At 35.4% G+C, this 22,377-nt stretch overlaps 1 protein-coding gene across 1 annotated transcript in view; it reads right to left on the reverse strand.

Annotated features, from left to right (window-relative positions):
- The window catches only part of Golga5 (golgin A5), a 35,801-nt gene that overhangs the window by 8,478 nt on the left and 4,946 nt on the right, over positions 1-22,377 (reverse strand). Inside the window, exons 3-9 of the mRNA XM_027931695.2 lie at positions 17,090-17,317; positions 15,305-15,524; positions 14,307-14,430; positions 11,603-11,806; positions 7,567-7,737; positions 5,171-5,299; positions 1,400-1,498 (exon numbers count right to left, since the gene is read on the reverse strand). Of these exons, the coding sequence (XP_027787496.2) occupies positions 1,400-1,498; positions 5,171-5,299; positions 7,567-7,737; positions 11,603-11,806; positions 14,307-14,430; positions 15,305-15,524; positions 17,090-17,317 (1,175 nt within the window). The remainder of the gene's footprint in view (positions 1-1,399; positions 1,499-5,170; positions 5,300-7,566; positions 7,738-11,602; positions 11,807-14,306; positions 14,431-15,304; positions 15,525-17,089; positions 17,318-22,377) is intronic.

A 22,377-nucleotide genomic window follows, 5' to 3' on the forward strand; every position in this document is an offset into this window, starting at 1 on the left:
TGCTAGGTAAGTACTCTACTACTGAGCCACAACCCACCCCAAAGTAAAAAATCTTTAAAGAGAAATTCTTCTATGGTTAATTTTGGGGGGTTGGGGGTAAACAGGGATTGAACTCCAGGGTACTTGACCACTGAGCCATGTCCCCAGCGTTCTTTTGTATTTTATGTAGAGACAGGGTCTCAATGAGTTGCTTATCATCTTGCTTTTGCGGATGCTGGCTTTGAACTTCTGCCTCAGCCTCCTGAGCTGCTGGGATTACAAGTGTGTGCCACTGTGTGCCCAGCTATGGTTAATTTTTTTAAAAATACTTTTTTTTAAAAATTTATAGATGGACACAATACCTTTATTTTATTTATTTATCTTTATGTGGTGCTGAGGATCAAACCCGGTGCCTCACACATGCTAGGCAGGCACTCTACCACTGAGCCACAACCATAGACTTATGGTTAATTTTTGATTGGCTAAAGTAGCCCAAATCAAAGGGTGTAGCTCAGGGGTTGAGCACATGCTTAGCTTGTTACTTGGTTAGGGTTCAATCTCTAACCAAAAACAGAACAAAACCAACCAACAACTAAAGTAAAAAATATCATGATCATATTTTAGACGTAATAAACAATATATATGTAGTATATACAGAAACACTTATTTAAGGGTTAAGCCATGTAGTCTTTTTGCTCCTTCTTTTTCATGTCTTTGACCTTTTGCTGGCAAGATCCTTTATATTTAGATAGACTTAATATATAATGGACACATTGGTTATGAGTCTTCATTATTTAGTTAGCTAATGACCTAATTTGAACCCTGAAAAGTAAATAATTTTAGTTTTAAGTTCTCAGACTTGAAAAGCAGTCCATAACTTAAAATGTTATAAAATATTTTTTTTCTCAATTTTTATAAGATTTTGGAAAAGCTGATGTAAGTGTTCCCTCTTCCCTTGCCTACATTTGTGAAGTGTGTAAAGGAGAAAAGGACAACTACAGTCACAATGATAAAGGCTTCGGTAGATCTGGGTGGAAGGCACATGGGTATCAATTTCTCTAAGTTTATAGTTTTAGAGTTTCAAAAAGGCTTGGTGACTTTTTTATGGACATCCTAGCAATTATTAATAGGAGACCTATCACTTTTTTTTTTAAGGAAAAATAATACATAATTAGAAAACTGATAATCAGTACAATCACACTGAAATCAAAAGGTATGAAAATATGCAGGTAATTCTAACATTGGGTGACTCTCAAAAAAGCAAATCTTGGCATATAACAAATGTAGACTTCAACGGCAAGAGATAAATATTTGTCAGAATTCAGATGAAAACAGGGGAAGAAAAGATCTTGCTGCATCCTTTTAAAAAAATGTAGCTTTATTATGACATTTCCCACAAGTTGTGAATGCTGATTCCTACCTGATTCCTGAGTTTTTGAATTTCTTCCTCACGATCTTTAATTCTGCTTTGCAAAGTGTTCTTCGTTCGATACAGATCTTCCTCTATGTAGTGGAATTCCTACAAAGTGAAGCATGAATGGAATAAATCTAAATCAGTGTCCTTATATCATCCCCAGAACCTAAAGTGGGCACCTCAATACCATGCTGATTATATACTGAATGAAAACCAGAGACTTGGATGGCTCAGATGAATAGCTAATACTTCAACTTGACATAAATACAGGCCCCAATATATCTGTTAATAGGATAAATCATCAAAAAACAGAAAATACTTTTATCTTGCAACAATGTATGCAGGCATGTAGTAATACAAATAATGATAACAAACTGGAGAAAATAATTCACTACATATATGACAAAAAAAATAAAAGACCCATGTAAACTAAAAGGAAGTTGATAAATGAAAACACTTTTTACAATTCATATCTTAGAAAAAAAGGCTAATCTCCCCAATATACACAGAAATTTCATGATTGCTTAGAAAGATCAATATACAACAACAAAATAATTGTTTAAAAAATAAATAATATTCTCTTCTCCAGCAATATCATTTCTAGTACCAAACACAGGGAAAATGATTCATTCTCCCTAAAAATCAAAGAAATGTAAATTAAGCAATAAGTTAATTAAACAAATGTTTAATAATTAAACAAATGTTTAATTATATCTAACGTTATCTAATGTTATATTATATCTAATATACACAAGAATGCAAGGAGAAATTTTTATCATTATTAACAAATTGACACAAACCCCTTCTGAAAAGCAGAAATATATTATATGCCTTAGAAGATTTATAGCTTTTGATCTAGTAATTCCCTTCTCAGATATCTAATTTAAAGAAGCAAAGATTTAAAGTTAAAGATATTCATACCAGGACAATCATACGAAAAATTTTAGAAAAATAACAAAAAGAGTTCATTGTTTAAGTAAACAAATGATAGTCCATCCCTATTGTGGAATATTATATAGCCATTAATATTATGCTTTTGAAAAATGTGTAATAGTCAGTAATTATAGAAAATTAAAAATGAAGATGGATTTTGAGTTTTAAAATTTTGTATATAAGCATAAAAATGGAAAAACTTAACCAAATTTTGCTATCACACTAAAGTGGCAGGGGATATATTTCTGGGAAGTAGGAGGGGAAAAAGTCACCTTATTAAAGAAAATTTAAAAAAAAACATACATAATCAACAGGCCATGACCTCTTAATTTTTTATTCTTATTCTATCAGACTATGTAAAAATCAGCCTTAGAGGTTTAATTCACCAATTTTAAGTATAAAATTAGATGCACTTTGACAATTGTGATCTATTATCACATCCACAATGTACAATATTCCCATCACCTCAAAAAGTAACTCTTTTTCAATCCCCTTCCTGTCCCTTGGCGGCTGACAACTACTGGCCTATTTTCTATCACCACAGTTTTGTCTTTTCTAGAATGGAAACATACAGTATATTATGTTTTGTGTCTTGCTTCTTTCACTTAGCATAATGTTTCTGAGTATAGCTTATATCAACAGTTCATTCCTTTTAACTGCCGAGTACTATTTCATTGCATGGGTATACCACAATTTGTCATTCATTCTGATGGATAATTAGGTTCTTTCTAGTTTTTGGCTTTTCTAAATAAAGCTTCTATGAACACTCAAGCACAAGTCTTTATGTGATCATGTTTTAATTTTTCTTTGGTAAATAGATAACATAAAGAATAAAATTTCTGGATCTTAAGTATGTGTAACTTAAAGGAAAAAAACCCTACCACACTGTCTTCTGCAATTAGAGATCCAGATTACCACACCTTTGTCAAAACTTTGTATTTTCATTCTTAATGAGCAGCTGTTCTAGTGGGTGTGTACTGCTATCACTGTGGTTTCAATTCACATTTCCCTAATGATTAATCATGTAGAGCAGCTTTTCATGTGCTTGGATGTATTAGGTAATATTTTCCACCTGTTTTGCTCAGCACTGAGAGTGAGATGGGAAAAAATAAAAACCTCTAGATTCACTTACACCTGCACTAATGCATTATTTGTACAATGGACACAGTCAGGTTGGAATCTAAGAGCAAAGTATATGCCAATCCAAAAATATGCCCAAATCACTAATGTACAACATAGGAGGGGGAAGAAAGAATAATAATTAGAGTTGTTAAGAACTTTCAAAAGCACTATACTTGTATATAGCAGTGATAAAGTAGCAGGAAGAGAGCTGTAGGAAGAAGCCATGGCAATAAAACTCAAATTGCAGGAGACTACTTCATACTCTCAGCTGGATCTGCTCCTTTCAGATTGAAAAACTTGAGATAAAAAAAAGAGACAGGTCGATGGGGGAATTAGAGCAGGAGAATCACAACTGACAAAGTGTGCTTTTTTTTACCCCTCAAAGCACAAAAATTCAAGGCTGAAATTGATTACTAAATAAATAGTCAACAGCTAAATTTAGTTCATTTTCCTACTTGACTCCCTCATTTTAAACAGGGACCTGGGGAGAGGAGCAGTAAAACCACTTGCACTAACAGGAAGAAAATGATCCCAGGAACCACTGAGCACATCACGTTATTGTCTTAATATATAACAGCTCCTTGAATAAAGTGCAATTTCTGAAAGGACAGCTAATCTTATGATTAAATGATCTAAAATAGCCTATGACACACCCTGAAGGTTGCTGCTGGGTGACTTATTCTCTTACTACTCAGGAAACAGATTTTAAGTGCTACTTTCATAATAAATTATCATGAAAAAAAAAATAAGAATCCACAGAATCAGAATCTAAGAGCAAAGCATGAAAAAGTAAAAACACATTTAAATACAAAGCAGAAATGTCATATAGGATACACTGAGAATTATAAGAATATTTTTCTATAAAATGAAGAGAACCATAATGATTTTATTTCTATCAAGTGTCTATAACAATGTAGCTACTTAATGCATTAGAAATATTAACATTAAATATAGAATCTCATTCTGAAAATATAGCTATAAATGTGGTTTTTAAATTTTTTTTTTTTTAGTTGCAGATGGACATAGCTTTATTTTTATGTGGCTCTGAGGATCGAACCCAGTGCCTCACATGTACTAGGTAAGTGTCCTTCCACTGAGCCACATCCTCCACCCTATAAATGTGTTTAATATTAACTATCTTAATATAAAAACTTTTATATAAATACATGTACAATAATTTGGCTTGGAGAACAAATTACTAAGTGAAAAATGAAACACAATCTTAAACATGATTTGTAAGAATGGTCTGTATAAGGATGTTTTCTCAAACAGATGAATAGTTCCCACAGCACTAACATTGTATTTCTATTAAATAATATTTACCATAGTTCCTAGGAAGTACCAACATAGTCAACTATGAAAATCAACAAACTAATATCAGTTTTCTATCCATACATACCCTAACAAGGAGATACAACAAAATAGAGACAAAGGGTAGTAGAAAGGGATTTCTGGGCTCTGAGGTAGGAATCCCGGGTTCTATTCTACTCTCTAGTTAGTTTTACAATCTTAGGCAAGTCATATTTACCATTTTGTGCTTCTACTTTTCATCCAATAAAACAAAAAACAAGGAAGGTGGTATGTAAGATAGGGAAAGCTGTAAGATCCCATCTACCATTCACGTTTCCAAAGCCCACACTCTAGCTTTCCTGAAGGGAGTCTTCTCATCTGACCACTAGAGGACAGAGGCTTCCTCAATAACTGTCCATCTCAGAATCTTACCTGCTTCAGTCGCTCCAATTCTGTTTCTAGCTCCTGTTTAGATGTTTTCTGCCCAGCTATCTGGTCTTGCAAATCTTGTAACTGTTCTCTTGCTGATTCTGCTTCACTAACCTGCTGAGTTTCCATGTCCTAAAAAGAAGAACCTTACATGTAGAAAGCAATAATTAACCATTCAGTTCAACATGTACAGAGCAACCATCACGAGTCATGAACTGGGCTCAGCGGGCACTGGAGGGATAAAGATGAATGAGACCGTGGCTTCAGCCCACAAGAAGCACCCCCAACACCTTCCCTGTGTAACACAGCTAACAGTGAGCAGAATGAACAGGATGTGCCGCTGCAACAGCATGTAAACCATGGGGTCTCCTAAGAGTGGATGGGCAGTGGCTTGCTGAGAGATGCAAGTCTCTACTATAAAGCTGAAACAATCTCAAAAAGAACAGAAGTGTAAGACCAATAAGGACTTCACTGCATTCGTTCTCATTACTGCAGGTTACAATTTGTGGGTGTCTGTGTGTATGCACCAGGAATTAAAATAAGCAACAAAACTTTTATATCACCTGAAGTTAGCATATTATTTTCTTCTTTTAGCTTTATTACTATTATCTGATTTCACATTTTTCCTTCTTTGATTTCTTCAAACTTAAAACCACTCTCTGGATTTCCTGCTAAATCTACTAATGCAAAGCACATAGCTCTAGGTTTCTATATTTTTCCCACATAGGTTAAGCCAAACTCCATTCATAGGGTTCTACAGGAGATTGAAAGCATCTTAATTTTCTTTTACCTTTTGGTACATTCTTTTTTAAACTCGTCTGTTATCTCCACACACTCTTGAACTTCAGATATTATTTCAAAGTCCCAAGACCAACCTTCCAGGTAATCAAAGTGCAATCCTTTAAGCTCATACAACTTTGTGAATGTAGAAGAAAAACATTAATTCTGATTATTTTTTTTCCCTGAACTTTTGGGGCTATCAGAAAGTAGTTCAATCTTTGTCAGGCAATTCTTGAGGCAGGCAGAATGTCCAGTGGTTAAGAATACACGCTCTGGAGTTAGACTAGGTTCTAATCATGGTTTTGCCACTTTACTGTCTGGTGGCAAGTTACTTTCCTTCTGGTACCTAAATTTCCTTGAGTATAAAATGAGAATAACATAATTAGCCTCACAGGATTATGGTAAGGAATAAATATATGGACATATGTCAAGTGTTTGGTGAAACATCCGTAAGTGACAGCTGTTATAATTACTTATACCTCATCCATTTTACTAGGCATAATACTTTTTATTGTAGATTTCATAAACAACTTTAGAAGGGGTAGGAAACTGGGTCAATGACATTTATGATTGGTAAGAGTTATTTTTTTTACCATTTCAAAAGATATGAAATAGTTGTTATAAATAAAATTTATTATCTACCCAATTTCTAAGTTCATAGGATTGAATTCTTTAGAATTTAAAATTATTTACACATTAAGAAAAAAAATCCTATTTTAAGGAATGTAAAAAAATCCAGAAACACCAGCAATTATTGTTTATTAAGGGACTGTTACAAGTCAAAAACAATTCTAGGGCCTTTATGCATTATCTTTACTTTCAAGAGAACTTTTGTTTAGCTTCATTTACACATGAGGAAACTGAGGGTCAGTGAGGTGAAGCACCTTATGCAAGTTAACATCTATTACACACCAGAAAGCCTCTGCTCTAGACAGAGGTCTTGCTGACACAACCTCTACACTTCCTTTGGAGTTCACAAGTTTTGCAAGTCAACAACTTGCATGATGAATGCAAAGATGAATATTCTTGCAAGATTTTTTTTTTTTTTAAGGAAAAGAAAGATCACTACCCTGTACTTCATCTTCTATCCTCAGAGGCTCACTCCTATGATATTTATGTTAAAGATCCCATGTTTAAGTGAAAGAGATGGCCAAATTTTATATTTAAATTAAATATAGTAACTATGTACTGTAAGATTACACATAACACCATAATTAAAAGAGCATCCCTGAGCCCATGCTAATATTAGAAAACATTCCAGTTTTACTAACAAGCCCAAAATCTGTTTTTAACAATTATAATGTAAGATTTGTAAACTTAAGGCTTCTGTCTTGTTCCCTGTTATAACTCCAAGTCTAGCTACATTGGCAGTACTTGCTAAGCATTTATTGAATGAATGAGTCTAGTTACTTGTTTGTTATTCCCTTAAAGTTATAGACATTTAGTGGACAAGAGCACTAATGCTTTAGATTCACTTCTATGTGGTAAGTAATATTCCCAAAGAAGTTTCACATATTTTTTCAATAATGCCCTTTCCTCCAAAATACAGAATCCACCCTCTCTCAAACTGATAATATCTGAGGCAAATGGTTGTCTGGGAGGCTGACAGTCCATCTTACCTGTAGCTCAGACCTGAGCTGATGTATCTGGCACATCAACTTCTGTATTTCCTCCCTCTGCATCTCCTTTTCATGCCGAAGTTCTTCTAGCTCCATGCTATTAGCAGTACTGCTATCTAGACCTTCAAAACCAGAGCCTTCCTTTAAGCTGTTAATCAATTTTTCTTTAGACTGTTACAAAAAAGAAAGAAAGAAAGAAACATGTTTAAGCAAGGCAGACATTAGAGTGCATACAGATTTTTATTTATCTATTTATATTTTGGTGGTATAGGAGATAAAACCCAGGGCCTCATGATTGCTAAGCACACACTCTACCACTGAGTTATATTACCTGTGTTTATTATGTTCTATACTTACATACTGAGTATCATCCCACCACACAGAAACTAACCAGCTATGGAAACATTCCAACATTATATCCATCAAAGAAAGTCCACAAATCATTAAATCTGTGAGAATAAAAATGCAATAGAGCCTTGTAATGTCCTTGGATTTTAGTTCCCGCAATCATGTCATAGTTGAAAACTTCTCATCCACAAGATTTTTCTTGCCGGGCATGAGGGTGCATGCCTATAATCCCAGCTACTCAGAAGGTTAAGGGAGGAGGATACTAAGTTTGAGGCCAGTATTGGCAACTTAGACCCTGTTTCAAAATAAAAAATAAAAAGGGCCATGGATATGACTAAGTGGTAGAACATCCCTGGGTTCAATCCCCAGGACCACAAACAAAACCCCAGTTTTTCTTACCTTTTTCTCATTTTTTCCCCCATCACATTCCATTCAACAAATATTTATGGAACACTTAACACAACTTTAGTACTGTGCCAAGTGTCCTGTGTATTGAAGATAACGTTTCTTGCCCCAGATAGTACCCTCTTGCCTCATCAAGCAGAAGGCAAAAAACTCAATGTAAGAGAGATACGCCCAGATCACTTGAAAGAGCTTTTATCCCATATGGCTGGGATTTTTGAAAGTGCAGCAAAAACCCAGGATGAAGCATAAGAATACAAAAGCACAGAGGATCTATGAGAAAGTATTGTGCTGCTCAGACAGTACATTAGGACCAACTTCTAAGAGCTCCAGATGCCAGGCTAAACTCTCTTAATTTATTTGGTAAGCTAAAAAAAATTAGCAAAGGTTGACTAGGGAGTGATATGACCAGAGATGTATCTCATGAGGGTTAGTCTGATAGTTCTGTGAAGCAGGTGTTCACAAAATTCGGTCCATGGGTCAAATCTGGCCTGTGGCCTGTTTGTTTTATAGTTCATATGCTAAAAATGTTTGACTTTTTAAAAACATTTAAAGGATTATAAAAAATAAAAAAAGTATCTGTGATGGAAACCAAATAGTCCACCAAAGCCTACAGTATTTACTATTTGGTCCTTTGCAGAGAAAGTCTGTGGACCCCTGGCATGAAGGATGAGTTGGAAGAAGAGTTCTGCCATATGAAGATCAGTTAATAAAGTGCCAATTCTAGATCAGTAATAACGATGACTAACAGCTTTGATCTTAAATATATTATAAAGTCACTCTCCTCTATCAAAGAGAATTTTCCCTTCTGTAAGTGGCAGAATTACAGGTGATTTCTATTGCCTTCCTTGAACTTTGTGTTTTTCAAATTTTCAGTAATGAACATGACCATTTATATGATTTTAAGTTATTTAAACAAGCAAACCTTTTGTCCTCACATCCCCATCTAGCTTTGTACCTTTCCTTATGTCCATAGTCAAACTACCCCTATCTTCATTTCTTCACCTTCCACTGAACCCTGGAAATCTCCTTTGTGAGATCCCCAGGGATCTCCCTCCCAGTGCCAAATCCAATAACTCTGTTCTGTCATCACACCAGAGACAGCTGAGTGCCTCTGGTCACCCCCACTGGGAACTCTCTCTTTGCTTGTCTTCCTTGGATGGCAGGTGTCATTCTCTTTCCATTCTTTCTAATCTCTGACCATTTCCCTTCCCAGTGTCTGTCTTTTGTGGGCTTTTTTCCTCTATTTTGTAAATGCTGATGTTTAAGTCTGTTCTTTGCCACTGGTCTACGAATCTCCCCTCTCAGAACACATACTGTTCTTTAAATTAAAAAAAAATAATAATAATTGCTGATGGACACAATAACTTTATTTATTTTTCTGTGGTGCTGAGGATTGAACCCAGTGCCTCATGCTTACTAGGCAAGCACTCAGCCTCAGCCCCACATAGTGTTCTTGATTAATTTTACCGATGCTCACAACTTACAGGTTATATTCCCATGGCTAAAATGCTCACATCTCTCTCCTAGGCTTCATGTTTGTGTTTCTAATTCCTTCTTGATACTTGTAGCCCAATGTCACATCAATTTTGCAAATTCACCATAATTTGTCTAATCTCCTTCAACTCTAACTTGCTGCCATTCCCGTTTTTCTCTGTTACAGTATAGGGGACAACATTCACACATGCAAACCAGAAATCTGCAGCCATTCTTCCTCTAATTAAATTCCCAAGTCTCATGTTTTCTACCGTCTATGGATCAGTTGTCCTGTTTGCTATCCCTGCTGCCACAAACTTTATAGATCAGGTCCTCATTCTTTCTTATAATCACCTCTTCACCATCTACCTGCTTCTGATCTAACCAACCCACCCTTTGTTCCCTCAGTGTATTCAGTAATTTCTTGTGAATCAGGCACTGTGCTGGGATATATAATGGTGAACAGATGGAGGTCCACCTCTCACCTAACCTCTTCACTGCTGCCACTCAAATCCGACCACACTACTCAAATTCTTTAACATCCCTCCCCCTGTTCCCTACAGGAAAAAAAGATCTAGTCTTTGTTCTTCCACTAAGTAACCATGTGCTCTTTCTTTGGGTCTTATCTCTCATCTTTTAATCTCGAATACTTTATGCTCCAATAACAGGGAACTAGCTCCCCTAGTATGCCATGTTTCTCTCAGGTCCCCTGGCTCTGGCACAGGCAGTTCTGTCTGAAATCTCTTCCTCAGCTTGAGTCTTCCTACTCATCCTTCATGTTTTTCTTTACAGAGTATCTCCTTGATGCAGTGAGCCCTGACATCCCCAGGTACACTGTAAGGGTCTTTTCTCTCCAGTGCCCATTGAATTGCATCAGTAACTTTATTCTATCCCTTAGTCTAGACTTTGGTTTCTTCCCACTGAGCTTTGTTTCCTTAGCACCCATCAGGTGCCTAGTGAATGGTCACTCATAAGTCCCTTCTCAATGAATGTGGAGGAGAATATGATCTTTCATGGAGGTAGAATCAAAAAGTCATTCTGAAGATGGGGCTAAAGGAAAAGGGTAGAGATATAATTCTGATACACCTGACCCTGAAAGGAAGGAGGATGACAGGTAAATAGTTCAAAGTAGTAAAAAAGTTAAAAAGATTATTGTTTTCTTAAACAAATACCCAAGATCTAGCTTTTGTTCTTCTACTAAATAACCATGTGCTCTTTCTTCAGCTAAGCAGAAGCAGCAGCAGAGGGAGACAAGTAGGAAGAAGGGAGACAGACTCATGGAGGAAGGGCTTGGATGAAGTAGGAGGAGATGGAATCAACGTATGGGGAGGAAAGTCTTAGGGAAAAAAGGAAAAGACATATGAGAGGCAAAGGAAAAAGAAATTGAATATATATTAGGTAACTATGGTCTTTTTTGGCAAAACAGAAGGTAAGGTCACTTCAGAGCTAAGGGAGGGGCAAAAAGGCTGGGTGAGGTGATTCTGAAAGCTGGATGAAACTGAGATCAGTTGCTTTGAAAAAATTCAATAAGGAATCAGTGAGGAAGAATAAAGTGGCCACTCAACAAGACATTAATACCATCACAGCGATCAAGGTAATAAGTTGAAGATCTGAACTAGGTAGTGGCAGAATAACTTTTTTTAAAAAAAGCAATAGAACCAAGAGATATTTTATCTTTTTTATAAAATTTCTAAGTCAAACAAGACAATTCAGCCAAACATGAACAAACACTCATAGTTGCTATGAAATGTCAGTGTCTCTCAGGTAACTGGCACATCTTAACATTCAAAAGTGCACATTTCAAGCTTACTTGGAGTATTCTAGTAGCTTTTTGCTTGTAATCGATCAATTCCTGCTTGGAAGACTCCAAATTTGACTTGCACAGCTTGACTTGCTGCTGTAGTTCATCAACTCTCTTCTTCTCGTCAGAGTACTTTCTTTCTGCCAGAGTAACTGCTTCTGCCAAATTCTGACGTTCCACCTCCATTTTATTAAGTCGTGCCGCAAACTCACTCTGTGATAAATTTTTACATCATGCTTATCACATCATTTCATTTTGAAGTATATTTTACAACTATTTGTTCTGAAATCTTATGAGATTTATTAGCTCACCTCACCAACATAATAAAGGGGGAATTTGCTGAAGAACAGAAAACCTAGTTATGTGGCTCCCAAACACGGCAATGCATCCAAATCAACTGGGAGTTTAAGTTCTGACAAAGGCCACTGCAGGCCTTTGTCAGGCTTCACAAACAGCAGTTTCCAAGACTGCGCTTGGGAATCTATTTTTAAAGAATAGATTCCAGGTGAATCTGGTTGCTTAAATATGAGGCCTAGTCTGATGGCTGATCAATGGCTAACAGGTCTGTAGAAAACTAGAGAGTCTATTAGAAAATAAATGGAAAAATGATGTAAACAGCTAGATCTTTTCTAATATCATGGCTATGCCCCCTGGTAATATTTTTTAGTTTAAGAAATTTTTTAAAATATTGTTTAGTTGTTAATGGACCTTTATTTTATTTATTTGTATGTGGTGCTGAGAATCAAACCTAGTGCCTCACACATGCTAGGCAAGCACACTACCACTGAGCCCCAGTTTAAGAAATTTTTAAAACATGTTCTAAAAACACACTATCATTTATTAGGCTACATAGAAACAAACCCCCCAGAGTTATGGAGATACAATACACACACAATAAAGTCCCTCCCAGCTTTTTTAAATATTTATTTTTTAGTTGTAGTTGACACAATACCTTTATTTATTTATTTATCTATTTATTTATATAAATTTGGTGATGAGGATCGAACCCAGGGTTTCGCACTTGCTAGGCAAGTGCTCTACCACTGAGCTACAGCCTGGCCCCTAAAGTTCCCCTTTTTAAGGTTTATAATTCACTGGTTCAGTGTCTTCATTGAGGTGTGTAACCATTACTACTATTTAAGTCCAGAACATTTTCATCAACCCCAAAAGACATCCCATACCCATCCTCCTTCCCCACAGCCCCTGGCAACTATTAATCTACTTGATTTCTCTATGGATTTACCTAAACATTTTACATAAATGGAATCACACACCCTAAGGCCTTTGTGTCTGTCTTAATTTTTAATATTTTCAAGGTTCACCCAAGTACTGACACTTTATAGCATATATCAATGCTTCATTATTTTTTATGGCCACGTTATGAGTTCCTGGTAAGACTATCTTACAGTTTGTATCCCATGAGGCAACTGATAAATATTTGTATTACTTCCAGCTCTGGGCTATTATAAACAATACTACTATAAACATTCACATGCAAGTTTTTATGTGGACATATATTTTCAATTCCCAGTAGAACTGCTAGGTCATGAGATAACCTGTGTCTTTCATTTTTGAGAAGCTATTTGTTATTAGAAAATTTCCTAATGTACTTAGGTACTTAGGTATATGAATCTACTTGTTCATCTGTAAATTTTATAAAATCTAAGTACAGGTTCCTGAAAAAAATTTAGTGAATAAATTGAAATATAGTTTTAAGGAATCAGTATACAAAATAGAATATAAAATATCTCATTAATAATTTTTAATATTGACTACATGTTGAGATGACAATACATATTGAATAGCCCTTATCCAAAGTGCCTGAGACCAGAGTGCTTCAAATTTTGGTTATTTTTCAAATTTTGGAATATCTGCACCTACATAATGAACTACCCTGGGGGTGGGACCCAAATCTAAACATGAAATTCATTTATGTTTCACCTTAAACGCACAGCCTGAAGATAATTTTATATAAATTACCTGAAGGTAACTTTATATACTATTTTAAATAATTTTGCGCATAAAACAGTTTTACCGTGTGCATTTTCTACTGTGGTATCATGGTGCTCAAAAAGTTTCAGATTTTGGAGAATTTCAGATTTGGGGCTTTCAGATCAGGGTTGCTTAAATTGTGGATATACTATTTTAAGTAAAATATTATTAAAATTAAAAACAAAAACAAAAAAACATACTACCTGATATCTACTTTCAGGGCTGGTCTATTTTCACCTGTTAAAAAGAAGGTTCAGACCAGTGGTTCAAAACCCAGCTTCCTAATAGATATATCTGTGAATCTTGTAAAAACAAACTTCCTAGGCTCTGCCTCACACAGCTAAATCAGGCTCTACAGAAGTGGAGACTGAGCAGCAGGAAGTATTACACAGGTGACAAGTGCAGACGGGGCCAAGACTGAACTAGAAATAAAAGTTCATTTAAGATTAAAACTCTTAAGTAATATGACATACATACACATGTGAATTGAGTGAAAGATGCCTATCTCTAATGAATATTAACTATTTTAATCATATCTTACACATAAAATAAAATTTAACAAGGATCAAGCTAATTGTTTAATTATCTAGTTTTTGTTATAAAAAGTGACTTTTCTGAAATGTACCACAGAATTTTATTGAGGAATAATGTGTTATGAAACAATGAGAAGTCACTCCTCCTGTCCAAATATTAGCAGAACTCCGTCAATCTCCTTTCTCACCTGCATCTGTTTGTAGCTCTCTTGCTCTCTCTTCAGAGTGGCATCTGCTTCGTGCAGTCTCTCCTGAAGAGTTTGCAGAGCTTGATTCTGCAAGCTACTGCCTTCATTGTGATCCTGCATTATTCTACAAAAAAATATATCACATGAAATAGCACATTTCCACAGGGTACAAATCAGAAGGTAGAATAATTTTTATAGCACCTATGGGTTAGTCAAGCACAAAAAAGATGGCTTGTCTAAAACATTCTTTGAGATATCTTTTTCTGCTGAGGGCCATTGCTAAGTAAGAATGACGCATGGCATGACCCAGGTCATTTGCAGTGTCATTGCATGTAAGGTGACCTTGCTCAAGGATCAGGGCGGATCCGGGTTTAGGGCGTTCCCGGTTTAGGACAATCTGGGTTTAGGGCGGTTCCAGGTTTAAGGTGTACCCTGCTGGGAATAGGGCTTATCCTGCTGCCTCAGGCGCGCCCCCTCCTTGAGTTCCCGTTGAGTTCTCGTGGGATTCAGAGAGAGTATTTGGGATTTCGCCCAGAACGTGAATTGGGCGGAGAACGTGGATTTCCCCAGAACGTGTGTGTAAAGTGCCAGTGACAGTTTGAGAATAAAGAGTTGCTGTTTGAATCTACAAGGTGTGTGGTGGCTCGAGATTTTGTGCCCAGCCAGACTGCAGCATTTTTCCTTTTTAGTGGCATGTAACTTATATTTTTAGGGTTCCAAATATAATTAGCACATACCATAAATCAAAAGATTAATGATACCATGTCTTCAAATATTTTAAAATTCAAATCGGCTAACAGTGCATGCCAAGATTCAAACGATGAATCCATTTTAATCACAGGTTTCCAACATTATTAAAAGAATTTTTTCCTTTTGCAAATTTCCAAAAAGCTAAATTTTCACAAGCCATTATTCATAAGCTAGGTAATACTTACCATTATGTGTCCTATAAAGAGTCATTCTAGCGTATGTTTTTCATCACTGATAAAATTACCTACCGTGACTTTTCACTCTGTAAGGCTTCCAATGCCTCTGTGCGAGAACTGAGCAGCTGATCAGCCTCCTGGAGTCTCACTTTAAGTACGGCCAGCTGGGAATCCTTTGCAGCCACTGCTTCGGTCAGGTCATCTACTTGGGCTCGGAGTTCTCGAGTTATTCTATCACTTTTTGAATGGTCAACATTCCATTTTTCGACTCTTGCTCTTGCTTTGTTTAATTCTATACAAAATGAAATTTCTCCATATAAGCAAAACTACATACACCTTTTTCATGGCAAAGATCCCTGTGTTCCTTTAGCACATATTGTCAAAATTAGAAGCTTAAGTAACTTCAATTTTTTTTTTTTTTTTTGCCTCATATGGGACAACCACTTTTCAAGGCCAATATTTACACCTATATTACATTTAGAAGGGTACAAAGGGGCAAGAAGTTAGCTGTTCCTTTACAATGTTGTTTTTCTCTGGAGATATAAAGTATTTGGCAGCCCAAACTAGCAGTGTTAACAATAGCAAAATGGTCAATAAATTTGTGGAATTCTGCTAGAGGCAATCAGAAGAATGGAAATTCAAATCGAAGGTACAGTCTAAAAAGAACAAGATAGGGAGGGACTGGGGACATAGAGCAGCTCAGTGATAGCATAACTGTTTAGCACGCTCAAGGCCCTGGGTGCAATCCCAAGGAACCATCCTCACAGAAGTAAATAAAAACTTTAAGATAAACAAAGGAAAGAATCTGTTTCTTTCAATAATTATTTACAAAAAGATGCTCTTTTAACCTAGTACAATGGTGCAGAAAAGAGCAACGTAGAGCTGGGCATGGTGGCACATGCCTGTAATTCCAGCAATTTATGATGCTGAGGCAGGATAATTACGAGTTTGAGGATAGCTTCAGCAATTTAGTGAGATCCTGTTTCAAATTTTTGAAAAGTGGGAGGGGTTGAGGATGCCCTGGTTCCAATCCCTAGTACTGGTGAGGGAAAAAAGGCCATTATAATATTTCATTTCAGAATACAAGAGCATTTCTATACCTGGATATACCATCTGCAATTTGTCACCAAGAAAAGTGATTTTTTTGGTTGTTGTTGTTTTTAATTGAAACAAACTTTACAGTGTTACAGAAGAAACTCCATTTCTGTATCTACATTAATCTGGGCAAAGTGAAGCTTTTTCTAAAATCAGTCTGACTAGTTTTAAACAATCTTCGTATTCCGCTATCCTGGGTCTCCTTCATGCCTGGACAAAACTTCTCCCAGTCTTTTCACTCCTCTCACCAGGGATCATGGTGGCCATTTCCTCTCTTTTATTTTAACCTCAGTCACACTTAAAATAACACATCTTCCCCTGTCACTACCTAGGTCTTGAGATTATTTCCTTTTAAATTAGTCATTTCTGAGAAATTTGAGGGCTTCCTATTTCAGGGCAACCTCACCATAAAATTTCTCAGGACACTATTCAAATTGAATTCTATGCACATTTATGACCCTTGGAGAGGCAATACTGTGACTAGTGTCCACTTCTTTACTTAATCCCTAAATTTGGTCATAAACAGTCCCCCTGAAAAATGAATTAGATGATTACTTATGTTTGATTAGACTTAGCGGTTCCTAAAAAATGTCCAAATAGCAATATTCTGTTTTGGGTTAGTCCCATTTCCAAACTTAGGCCCTCTATTTCTAGGCAGATACCATTTTACAAATCTCATCTAAACTACTTGTGGTTAGATGTAAAATTTTTAGTTTTCTGGGAAGTTATACTCCTAATCCTGGACAATTTAAATAAAGTTACCTTCTTGAGTTTCTTTGGATCTCTGAAGTAATGAGGCCATTTCCTGATTTAAAGACTGAACTTCATTCCTTAACAGTTGATTCTCCAGTCGAAGATTAGACAGTTCATGGGATTTGCCACCATCACTGGGTGCTGGATTAGGATCAGCACAGATAGCATCTGATGATGCATGTTCCTTTGAAGAATCCTCTTGGCCTTCAGGACCAGAATCTGAATTATTAGCAGCTTCTGTATAAAAAGAACACATTTGTTACACTGACATGGACACCATGCGTATATTAGTAACTTACTTTGATGGGATGCCTTTTGGCTCAAGTTGACTGCTACAGCTAAATACCATCAAAATACCACAAATTCTCAATAGACATCCCTTCCTTCTGCTGAAAATTCATTCCCACAAATGGAGCCTACAGACCTCCTCTGAGGACACTGAAAGTCTGGGCACACTGAATAAATCATGATACAGAAAGTAAGAATATAGTCCTGGGAAGAAAAATGCCGACACAATTTGAGTGGTTGTGTTTTAGTTTCTGAAATGTTTCTGGAGGAAAAAAGGGAGAAGTCTCAACATTAAAATATTGGGAAAGTACACCAGAACAGCTGTGGGTTTCAAGAAGAGTAATAACTGCTCATACTAATATGTTATATATCAAATTGAAATCTAAAATGCCTTACCAGACATATAGCCTCATGAATTCAGATTCATCTTGTTATCAATTTGTTACTAAGTTAACTAATTTAGCAAGTAAACTCTGATTTATTTAAAAAATTATATGATAAAATGAACCATGTCTACGTGATATGGGCAAAAGAATCTTTACAGGGTTAGATAAGCAAATGATCATGAAAAAGAGTTCAACATCTTTAGTGACTAAAGAATATAAATTAAAATCACAATGAGAACCAATACACATCAGCTAGAATGATTAATGCTGGTGAGGACACAGAGGAATGGGCACTCATATACACTGCTGGTGGGAGTACAAAATGGCACACCCACCACGGAAAAAAGTTTCTCAATTTCTCCTGAAATTAAAGCTGCACCTATGATTTGACCCAGCAATTCCATTCCCAGGTGTTTATCCAAGAGTAATAAAAACATTTGCCCCCAAAAGGCAAGCTCAAATATGTCCAAAGTTTTTCATACTAAGAACTGAAAAAAATCCCAATGTCAATAAGGAGACTAGATAAACTGTAGTGTATCCACATAAAATACCATATAATAAAAAAGAATGAAAAGAACCAACAACATGGATGAAAGTCACAAATACAGTTAATTAAAAGAGGTCCGACTGGAAAGTGTATAAATGGTCTAATTCCATGTATACAAAGTTGTAGAACAAGCAAAAAATAAGGTAAAAAATCCTAATAGTGGGCATTTTCAGTGATGGTGTAGGGAGATTAACTGAAAAGGTACATAAGAAACTTCATGGTGCAAATAAAATCTTTATCATGATAAAGGTGTGGGTTATATTAGTGTATCATTTGTATAGCTAAGATTTTTACATATTTCAACAGATATAAATTTTCCTAAAAGAAAAAAAAAACACAAAAGTTAATAATCAAGTGTAATAGGGAATGGATAGAAATGATGATTTAAATATGGGAATGCTTCTCAGTACTGAGGCTGGACAGTAGGTGAAGAGGGTTCATAATACTATTCTGTTTACTTAATATAGGCTTTAAATATTCCACATAAAATTATTTTAAAAAATTGACCGCACAGGTGCAGTGGTGCATGCCTATAATTCCAGCAGCTCCAGAGGCTGAGGTAAGAGGATCATGAGTTCAAAGCCAGCTTCAGCAACTAAGCGAGGCCATAAGTAACTCAGTGAGATACGGTCTCTAAATAAAATATAAAAAAGGGATGGGGATGTGGCTTAGTGGTTAAGCGCTCCTGGGTTCAATTCCCAGTTTAAAAAAAAAAATTGGGCTGGGGTTGTGGCTCAGTGGTAGAGTGCTTGCCTGACATGTATGAGGCACTGGGTTCAATTCTTATCACCACATATAAATAAATAAGACAAAAGTCCATCTACAGCTAAAAAGAAAAAAAAAACTTTAAAAATTGACTGCAAAATGGCATTGATCAAGCTAGTGAAGAGTGTGAGTTAAAGGAGATCTAAAAGCATAACTTAAAAATTCAATACAGGGACATCTATATTTCTGTATCTATTGCATAGGATTTAACATATACAGAACAAGTACACGATACACAGAACACATAAAAAGTCACTGGCACATAAAACAAATATTAAATTTCAAAGAATTGGTATCATGCAAACTATGCAACCCGACCTCAATGCAATTAAGCTAGAAAGCGTCATTTAAAACTAGGGGGAAAAAAGTCTCATGTTTGGAATTAATAAGGAGAAAATTTTTTTAAAACAATAATATAGTTTAAAATATATACATTCATTTACTTGATAGATAAATTTAAATAAAAAATGGCATTGGGGTACTCTGTACGTTAAAAAAAACTTCATAACCACAAGCGGTTTGCTAGTAGATATAAACAATATTGGGCAGATAAGTTTTGAAATGTACATGGCGTTGAAAGTCATTAAACTGTATGCTTTAAATATGCACATTTTGGGGCTGGGGTTGTGGCTCAGTGGCAAAGTGCTTGCCTCATTAAAACTAAAAACTAAATATTAAAAAATAAATAAATATTATTATCTGATAAAGGTGTTCAGCCATTTAGTACAGTTCAAGGCCCATTCTAAGATATGTCAGATACTTATATTCCTCAGGCAGTAGGTGTGATCACATTTTGGTTTCTGCAAAATTAGAATAGATTAATGTCACAGTTTCAGCTGTGACAACTTCATTATTTTTCTGAAATTAAGTAATCTTTCCAAAATGAACATGAAATAGAAAAATTCTTAAGAAATGAAAAACCAATTAAATTAATAGTTTAAAATTGTCACTAAGAATATCTCAAGGTCTGATGGTCTTACCAATGAATTGTAGCAAATATCCAGGGAGTAAATAATCTCAGTCTTACACCAATTTATTAAAGATGAAAAAAAATGAAAAATAATTTCCAATTCATTTTATAAGGCAAACATAACTATAATACTAAAACTGCAAAATTATAAGTCAATTTCACTGAAAAAAAGATACAAAAATCCTAAACTGAACATCAGCCACCTGAAAGTTAAGTTTGATTTTATGTTTTTAAAAAAAAGATCAATTGCATACTATAGTAATATTATGGAATTAAAATCATTGTCACCTCAAAAGGTAGATGAAAAAAACTGCTAAAATTCAACATGATAAAAACTCTAACTAATTAGATATAGCAACCTTCTTACCCTGATTAAAAAGTATCTGTGAAACACCTAACATGAAATTTAGGAACCCTTTAAGATAAGGAACAAAAAACAAAACTGGTCGTCAAATCCTAGCCAAAGAAGTAAGGTAAGAAGGTTTTACTAATAGACAAAAGAGTTAATAAGAAACAAACTGCCATTGTCTATAGATGATACGATTATGTTGTTGAAAACCTAAATGTATGTACAGAAAAGTATGAAGATTAAGAACTTTCTTGGTTGCTTGAAATGTATATATAAAAACCAACATACCAGCAATGACAGAAAAAAAATTCTTCAGAAATATCATTGATACAGTTTCAAAATATAAATAAGCATGACATAAATTATGCAAGATATCCATGGAGAAAACAATAAAATCTTGATGAAAGACATTAAAGTTGAAATTACACCACATTAATGGACTAGAAAACTCAGTACAGTAAGAGTGCTGATTCTTACCAAACTAGTTAAAAAAAAAAAAAAAAAAAACTCCTCCCTAAAAAAGACCAACAAAATTTTTGTTAAACTTGAAAAGCAAATCTAAAATATATATGAAAGAGTAAAAGTCCATTCTTGAATAATGACAAGGTAGAAGCTGCCTTATCAGATAACAAAATGTAGTTAAAAACTACATTAAGACAATGTGGCACTGGCCCAAGGATATACAAATAAAGCAATGAAACAGAATTAAGTGCCCAGAAACACACTAAGGAATGGATGGATAGTTTTGATATATGACAGAAATAGGAATGAAAATTGGTAGGGAAAGGACAGTCTTTTCAATAAATATTGCTGGGATAGCTAATTTTCACATGGAGAAAAATTGAATTTGGATGGCTATCTCATAATGAACACAAAAATCAATTTTTGGTAAACCTAAAGATGAAAGGAAAAACATAAACCTTTAGAAGATAATGTAGGTAAATAAAGAAAGATTTAATCCATTAAGAAACCTGAGGGGCTGGGGTTGTAGCTCAGTGGCAAAAAGCTTGCCACTGGGTTCGATTCCCAGCACCACATATAAATAAATAAAAGTCCATCAACAACTAAAAGAGAGAGAGACTGGGGTGGGAGACCAAGGTAAAACTGAGAAGGAACTGGCATTTAAAATATAAAAAGAATGGGCTGCAGCTGTGGCTTAGTGGTGGAGGGTTTGCCTAGCATTTGTGAGGCACTGTGTTTGATTCTCAGCACCACAAATAAATAAATAAAATAAAGATCCGTTTTTGACAACTAAAAAATATTTAAAATACATATGTATACACATATACATGTATGTACACACACACACAGAGCTGGGGATATAACTCAGTGGTAGAGCAATTGCCTAGCATGTGTGAAGTGCTGGGTTCAATCCCCAGTACCACAAAAAATTGAAACACACTTCCCAGAAAAGGAATAGTCAAATATTTGGAAAAAAATGCTCAATCACACTAGCAATGAGGCAAATAAAATAACAATTCAAACAAGAAATGTCATTGAAAGCATCAAATATTGGAAATTCCTAACCACAGCTGACCAGGGTACAAATAGGTACAACCTTTTCAGAAAACCACTTTGGTTTACTAGTGCAGTTGAGCACTGTCATGCCCTACAACTCAACGTCTTCAATTCTGGGCATCCTAAAGCATTGAGTCTCACCTCTTGTGATTTTGCCCAGCATGGCACATCTGGCAATACGAGGAAACATTTCTGGTTTTCACAACTGGGAGGCCTATTGGCATTTAATGGGTTACGAGGCCAGGGTTGTAGCTAAATACCCTGCAAAGGACAGCACAGCAACCCACAGCTATATATTATTTGGCCCCAAATGTGAATAGTCCTGAGGTTGAGACCCTACCTTAGAGAAACAAACTTATTACAACTGATATACCATTATAATTGGTTCTATTTCATTTCCCTGCCAACCAGGTTCCCTTTGGTCTGTTCTTTACAATTAAATTCAAGTTGTTTTCCTGAAAAGTATTAAAATTA

This window comes from Marmota flaviventris, chromosome 2, assembly GCF_047511675.1.
Source record: "Marmota flaviventris isolate mMarFla1 chromosome 2, mMarFla1.hap1, whole genome shotgun sequence".
NCBI lineage: Eukaryota > Metazoa > Chordata > Mammalia > Rodentia > Sciuridae > Marmota > Marmota flaviventris.